This window comes from Dipteris shenzhenensis, chromosome 19, assembly GCF_047967505.1.
Source record: "Dipteris shenzhenensis isolate YYH24624 ecotype China chromosome 19, Dip_SZ_1.0, whole genome shotgun sequence".
Taxonomy (NCBI): domain Eukaryota; kingdom Viridiplantae; phylum Streptophyta; class Polypodiopsida; order Gleicheniales; family Dipteridaceae; genus Dipteris; species Dipteris shenzhenensis.
In genome coordinates this window covers 30,090,137-30,097,537 of record NC_141614.1, presented here as the reverse complement: position 1 = coordinate 30,097,537, position 7,401 = coordinate 30,090,137, and the positions used below count along the sequence as shown (strand labels likewise).

The following is a 7,401-nucleotide window of genomic DNA, read 5'->3' as shown; positions in this document are numbered from 1 at the left end:
TCCATGAAACAACTTAACTATAGTTACCATTGAGATCAACTCTCCTCTTTGGGAAAAAATCCAACTTTGAGAACCTACACATGGCAATAAATCTTCTACAAGATTTACACAAATGTTGAGTGTAAGTCATCATACATCTTTGCCTCTATATAAAGGGCTACATGTAGCTTCAAATCGAATGATCTAGAGAAGACATTACTCTATTTTAATTATTGGCAGGCCAATAGATCTCGTATCCTCATCTTCTTTTGCATCACAATTTAGTGATTCAAGCTTGCATTAAACATTGATCATCTTTTGGGCTTTGACATAAATGAATTCTTGAATATCAACCTCTTGCTAGTAGAGAAAGCAATAGACACATTCTAAAATACAATAGTATGAACAATGGAAATTGCTTTTAAAGAAGGAGACCTGCTTTTTCCGTTCTATCCACATTTTTAGGGTATGATAATGTCCACATAAAAGTTAATGCTTTCCATCCCCACTCAAAGAACTCGAAGGCATTTTACATTACATAGGAGCTCACTAGGTTTGGGGCAAGCAATGGCCAATGTCCCTATACATCGATTAAACAAGATCATCAAAACCAAAGCATGTAGATTTGTATCATTGGCCATAGATAAGGCTGTAGATAAAGCACAAGAAGGAGGAAGTATCTAGGTGACCTTAAGAATAGGGATTTTAGAGTCTTTCAATTAATTGGTCTTTAATTACAAGCAAGGAAAAAGGTAATGTCGAGGGGAATGGAGGTAAGGGTTGTTGGCTTATGAGTGGTATGCCAGGGGAAAAGGTTGGCCAATGGGAGTTGAGGTGGGGGAGGTTAGTTGCAAGGAGGAGACTAGGATGGATGAGGAGCATGGAATCGTGGTTATAGAACAGGATTGCGGTTGCTAATACTTTATACACCATATTAAGCATTGTAACGGGCCTCCAGTCTCACCTTCTTGGATATCAATTTTATTAGCCTAGCATACATATCTTCAAAAAGAGCCCCCTCTCTTTTGCCCTTATTAAGCGTTTCCATGAAGTCCCTCTTAAGCAAGCAGCAAAACTCCACTAGCTTTATGCATCAAGGTTCTAGTCCTTGTAGGTAAAGCATAATAGGGGTTTGTTTTTGTCAAAAGCATATTTGAGAATATTGTATTTGTTTTAATGGCTTTGGATTTTGCCTAGGAATCAAGGTCAAGAGTTAGTGATGGTGGGCATGGACCTAGGTAAGGCGTATAATAGAGTCTCTCAAGCCATATGTTGAGAGTAGAGGATCATTTGAGATTTGGAGACACTATTTGTGGTAAGAATAATGTTCTAGAATGAAATTTCTATTAATGAATCACCATGAATGGTAACAGGGTTTGCGAACAGAGAGCCTCAGTTGGTTAAAATTTCAAATTGGCTGGTTAGATTGCCAGTCAATACGAAACCAGCTGGTTAGAAATTTAGACTTTTTAGTCTGGTGAGGATGTCAAAATTTTTTATTTGATTGCCACTCAATAGAAAATTGGAGCTGAGCTTTTCTTTTTTGTCATCAAAGACTAAATGGTAAGGTTGATGTAAGATTTATGTTCAAGGCCTTTACACTCCATGCACGTGCCCACCATAATCAAGAGAATCAACCAATGAAAAAAAGAAACGAAATGGTGAGTATTGAATGCTTTATAGACTACCTACCCAATTGCAACGCTTGGATTTATGCTAGTTGTCAGGTTAAGCCCAAAGTCTTCTGGCCATCCATGGGGCATTCAATGTTGGTTGCCCATGGATGGGCACATGATTAAACCAGCTCTTGATGTGCTTTCTTGCCATGAAGCAAGGATTAGAAATTCCTATACGAGTCCTATAGGTTCTGGTAGAGCCAATGACAGATACGGGACCAGGCTGGCGTGTGCCACGTGGGACAAGGGACGAGGGCGGCGGCGGGGGAACCGGAGAGGGCGGCCGTACGTTCGGACGGCGAGGACGTACCAACGGCGGATGTGGGGGCCACGCAAGCGTTCATGAAGATCGTGGGGTCCTTGGATAACTGTGAAAATTTTGTTATACTTAAAGTCGTCGTCTTCGTCTACGTCTTCGTCTTCATTCATCTTCATTTTCTTCTTCTTTCTTCTTCTTCCTTCTTTCTCCTTCTTTTCTATCGCTAGCACCATGTCTGCTTCGACTCCAGCAGCTCCCTCCCCCTCAGAGCCCCTCTCCTTCCTCAAGGCCCTCGGCTCTCCCCCTCCCCCTTCCTCCCTCCACCACTCCCTCCTCGCTATCTCCCTCATCGACTCCCACCTCTCCCACCGCCTCTCCTCCCCCCCTCCCCCTCCCCCCCCCTCCTTCGACCCTGCCCTCTGGTCTGCCTCTCAGGTACTTATATCTTCCTCTCTACCTCGTCCCATGCCTTCCTCTCGCTTCCTTTCATCTCTTCCTGTCTTCTCTGGGCTTCTGAATCCTGCCTCTCGTACCCTCGGCCCCATTCGGGCTCGCAAATCACCTTCATCGTGGATTGCCATTTGAGTTTTTGGCTTTTGACTCTATGTCTCTGTTCTCCAAAGTACTCTTGCAATCTAACGAAACGTCTGTGCTTTGGCATGAAATTAACTGCGCGTTTGCTACTTATGCAAATGGCAAGTGCAGCATGAGTTTTGTTCGGCCCCTAAGTCATGTATTTGCTCTTCCAATTTAGACTCGCACAAGGATTGTCTTTAGAAACCTAGCCTTTACGTGGTTTACTGCTGCATGTACAAGAAAAGAAAGTTAATGATCTTGGTTTCGCTTTGCAAGTTGCCCTTTCCTACAGGCTGTTCTCATGGGATGTGCCCGTACTGAGCGCATGCGCAAACGGCATGTGATTCTGATTGATGCGATCCTCCTTAGGAGGTGTTTCCATTCTCAACTTCTCAATGTCTGAAATGGCGTTTCAGGCACAGGAAGAAGCCAACGCAAGGGAGGAAGCGGAGAAAGCTAAGCTTCCATATAAGGCGGTCATTTCCCTGTTTGAGCTGCACCAAATTTACGAGGGTTTAGCGAAAACGCCTGACGCACAAACGATGAAGACATTGGAAGTCCTCAACAGTTTTGCAGGCCGCAACCATGTCGACCAAGAAACCCAGCAGCACGTCGCAAAGCTACTACTTGAAGCTGCCCAGAGACGCGATAGCAATCTCGATTTGAGTGGACACCTTCTCAGGACCTTGCCCGCCTCCTTTGGAAAATTAACAACCCTAACTTCATTAGACCTCTCTAAGAATCAGCTGAAGGTACAAGAATCGCAAGATATATGAAAAGCATGCTTTTATTCTCGTTTTGGATAGCGCGTCGCTAGGGAATGTAAGATTCTGAGTTTGCAACGTGCTGTGTAGGAATTTCCACCCTCTATAGCAGACTTGGACAATCTTGAGGTTCTGCAGTTGCAATCGAACCAATTATCATCTTTGCCCGATGCTATCGGATATTTAGAGAAGCTAAAGATCTTAAATGTGTCAGGAAATATGCTTGTAGGCTTTCCTGATAGCATTGGAGGGTGCCGGTAAGCTTCTGTTGAGTATCACAGCTTCCCTGACCCCCGTTATGTCCTGTTGAGTGCCTTGGAAAACACTTGTTGCTGACAGCTATAATTGGTAACTTTCTTCAGAAGGTTGGTGGAGCTCAAAGCCGGTTTCAATCAGTTGGAACGCCTACCTTCAAGAATTGGCTACGACCTCAGTTTTCTTGAAACGCTGTCCCTGCATTCAAACAAGTTGACCTTCCTTCCATCTTCGATTTGTGAGCTAAAGCATCTCAGGTTTCTGGATCTGCATTTCAACAATTTGAAGTCCTTGCCTCCAGCTATCGGAAACTTGGGTGCACTGGAAAAGCTAAATATAAGCAACAATTTCAGCGATTTTGGGGGAGGATTGCCAGATTCCATAGGCGATCTAGCTTTCCTAGTGGAATTAGACCTGAGCTCCAATCAGATAAGAGTTTTGCCCGACTCAGTGGGAGCTTTGCAAAATCTGAAGGTAATCAAAGTCGACAACAACCCTCTTGTGATACCGCCCTCAGAGGTGGTAGACCACAGCGTAGAGGCACTGATCGAGTACATGGAAGTAAGGTGGAAAACATCGCAGACATATGAAGAAGATTGTATCTGTGCATCGCCCAGAACGGGAAACAAGTTAGGGCGGCGAGCACTAGTAGCAGCTTGTGGGGGTGGGGGAGGATCATGGTTAGGAAACTTGCTGGGAAGGTGCAGCGGCCAAGGCACGGTGCCGTTAGCTCTACAGCACAAGAAGCTTAGAGTAGCAAGCACATGGCACCACTCATGACTGCTTGAATTCCTGCAATTGTCGAAGGAGCATGCATCGATGCACCGCAGATTCTGATAGGTCAGACAGGAAACTTATCGTGACAGTTGATAATCCTGCTGCTTGCAGCTTGCATTAGATTGGTTTGGCTCTCAGTTACTATGTTTGGATTTTTCACGTTTAATTCAGCCACTTCCGTTGCGCTGTGTGGATAAGGTTAGAACGTAACGGAATCAATGTAAATAATTTTGTTAAAGCAAAAGTCGCCGAGTGGTCGACCTGCAACTACTTCTGCTGCTAGATATACAAATCCGCATTTGATTTTTGCCTGAATTAAGGGCAAATAATCGGATCGCTCTGCACGCTGTCATTTAAGTAGCACCGTGTGGTCCACCAATTCTCATTTGTCAAGCTTGTATATTATATTCAAAAATCACTTTTTGTTCATTGTTGCTCCATTCCATGAAGTCTTGCAGCAAAACTATTAGCGCTATCAGATTGGATTCTTGGTGTGCTTTGTGGGGAGGAAAAACAACTTAAGAAATTGTTGTAGAATATAAATGTGTATTGGGAAGGGATACAATTGATGGCTTCACCATGCAACCTTTCCACTGAGCTACATGAAGATGTTGTGATAGACATACAATATAACAGTTTGAAATTGTAACGTGGAAATTATATCGTCTCAAAAATAAGAGACGAGGCACTTGTCCCCTCATACATAGAGAATAGTAAAATAGAAATGCATTTGGAAAGGGAAACAATTGATGGTTTCACCATAGAATTTTTCCATTAAGCTAAATGAAGATGTTGTGAAAGATATACAAAAATTGTTTAAAATTCCGACAATGCTCATAAATAATCTCATCTCATAAATATGAGAAGAGAGACGCATCCCCTGATAAATAAAGGGATTCTAGATGACCTCACATGCCACAAAAATTTCCCCTCTACACTCTATCTCTACTAGAGATAGTGCAACAATTGGTTGCTTCTTTGAAGACCATGAGACTATATCCCCTATGAGAATGAACACATATCCTATTGGGCAGATCATGTCAAGTGTACTACTTCGCAAACTGGCACCTATGTATGCATATAGCTCAGGATCTACATTAGCCCTATAGTGCAACCCATAATCATGTCTGTGCTTCACATATCTCATAATTCTCCTAACAACATCCAAGTGTGACTACTTGGGTGTGCATACCTTGACAGTCTACTCTGACTACATAACTAAGATTCGATCTCATAGAATTGAGATAGATAGATAAGAGACCTCAGCATTTTCTATACATCTGATTGTCCTCGACTCATCATCCATATTTTCTATCATTGTATTCATATTTGGATACAAGGGTGTAGACATAGTTTACATCTAATCATGCCATTTTTTATTGATTTTTTGGGCAGAAAAGAGTAGTGTGTATCTATTAATTTATATCATGTCATACATCCAAAAAAGATAGAATCAGAAGTAATGTCTATTGTGGCTAACATAGCCCTTACATCCTGAGGACCAACAAAAGAATAAAATCCTACATCAAACATCTCAAGGATGAAATGAAAAGCTGAAAGTGTCTTGCTAAGCATCTAAGGCAGCACTAGTAGAGGTGTCTGAAGAGTGTCCTTAGGCAACAATAGTGTCAGAAGAATGACCATGAGCAGTAGACAGGCCCTGTAGAGGGTCAATAGACATGGATGACAGCTGGGTAACATCAGCAGGGATAGGAGTGTCCTGGGTAGAAGAGCCAGAGCCATGGATTTGAGTTTTGGCTCTTGGAGAGGCAGCTTGAGGCTGTTTAGAAGGGGAGTTGATAGAGAGGCTCCCAAAGTTAGAGGTAACCTGAGTGGAACCAGCAGCTGCAGCAAAAGTAGAGGAAACTTTGCTTGTAGAGTCTTGAGGTGTTGAACTTGGGGAAGAGGGAAGGAGTTCACCAGTTGTGGTAGATCTTCTTTGAATAAAAGGAGGAATCTTTGCATGATCATTTGAATAAAATAGGAAAGCTTGTGTCTGGAAATAATTTTGACGTTCAAGATTGTGTGCACTGATGATGAAGTCAATTCTCTTTTTTTCCTGTTCCACCATACAGCAAACATAGCACTACTAGAAATATCTTTATGATTAGATTGGAAATTATTCCTAGATATCCAAATGAACCAGAGTGCATGGGCTCTGATGATAAACCAAGGCTCATGCCTTATCTTGCAAGCATCTCCTAATAGAATAGCTTTCCAATTAACAGGTTCACCACATTCCATCTGGATAAATTTCCATACTTTCTTGGCATGAGGATAGGCAACAAATAGGTGGAAGACATCTTCAACATGGTTTATGCATCTCATACACTTGCCATCCCATTTGCCAATGCTGAGTCCTCTAGAATTAGACCAAACACATTTATGAAGTATTAGCCATGCAAGACAAGACATTTTCTCAGGCACACTCTTAGTCCACATTCTGTGGAACCTGTAGTAGCATTTGGATCTATCATCATTCAACTTCCATCTCCTATTAAGTGTTCAAAATAGATCCTCCATATCAGCAGTAGGAGTTGGGATGGGTAATAAGGAGGAGCATCCCACCTAGCTAAACTCCTTGTGTATGCACAGTACTAAACTTCCCTTCCAAGTAACCTCTCCTTGCTAGAGTTCCAATCTTGCCATAATCAATCCTTGCTGTTGGTTGGATAGAGAGAACTCTCTTCTAATTTCAATCCATGATTACCATTTGATATGTTCTCTACTCCATAGTTGACCCCAAGTTTGAAGCCCTTTCTTGAACAACTTAGATGCAACTATGAATTGCTCATCTATCAAAATAGGAGATCTAAAAATGGAGGAGACCCATATAGAATCAATTAACATGAAGTTACCTTTACCAGTGAAGAGGATATAGGCTTTAATATCTTCAAAAGCTCCCCAAATGTGACTTCCACAGGGGACTCCCCTTAGATTTACAAGGTTTAGGGATAAAAGTACAGAAACAAAGGGATATTTTTTCCAATTGGGTGCCCTACAAGGTCTGATGTAGTTCATGTTTCTCAAGAGCAGCTATGCCCAATCCTCGATTGAGATATCGAGCTCCACTCGCGATATGCCAGGGCGATCGTTGTGCATTTATGTCACCGAC

The 7,401-nt window shown here is 42.4% G+C and overlaps 1 protein-coding gene across 1 annotated transcript; it reads left to right on the top strand.

The window, feature by feature from the left end:
• The first annotated feature begins 2,132 nt into the window (after positions 1–2,132).
• On the top strand, positions 2,133–4,651 carry LOC147890329 (uncharacterized). Its single transcript, XM_087390894.1, has 4 exons — positions 2,133–2,349; positions 2,907–3,242; positions 3,345–3,511; positions 3,617–4,651. Exons 1-4 carry the CDS (start codon positions 2,146–2,148, stop codon positions 4,287–4,289), a joined length of 1,380 nt encoding a protein of 459 aa, XP_087247020.1. The 5' UTR covers positions 2,133–2,145; the 3' UTR covers positions 4,290–4,651.
• The last annotated feature ends 2,750 nt before the right edge of the window (positions 4,652–7,401 follow it).

Coding starts and splice junctions, on each gene's coding strand:
- LOC147890329 (XM_087390894.1), top strand. CDS start 2,146: ATGTCTGCTTCGACTCCAGCAGCTCCCTCCCCCTCAGAGCCCCTCTCC. Junction 2,350..2,906: donor CCCTCTGGTCTGCCTCTCAG/GTACTTATATCT, acceptor ATGGCGTTTCAG/GCACAGGAAGAAGCCAACGC. Junction 3,243..3,344: donor TCTCTAAGAATCAGCTGAAG/GTACAAGAATCG, acceptor CGTGCTGTGTAG/GAATTTCCACCCTCTATAGC.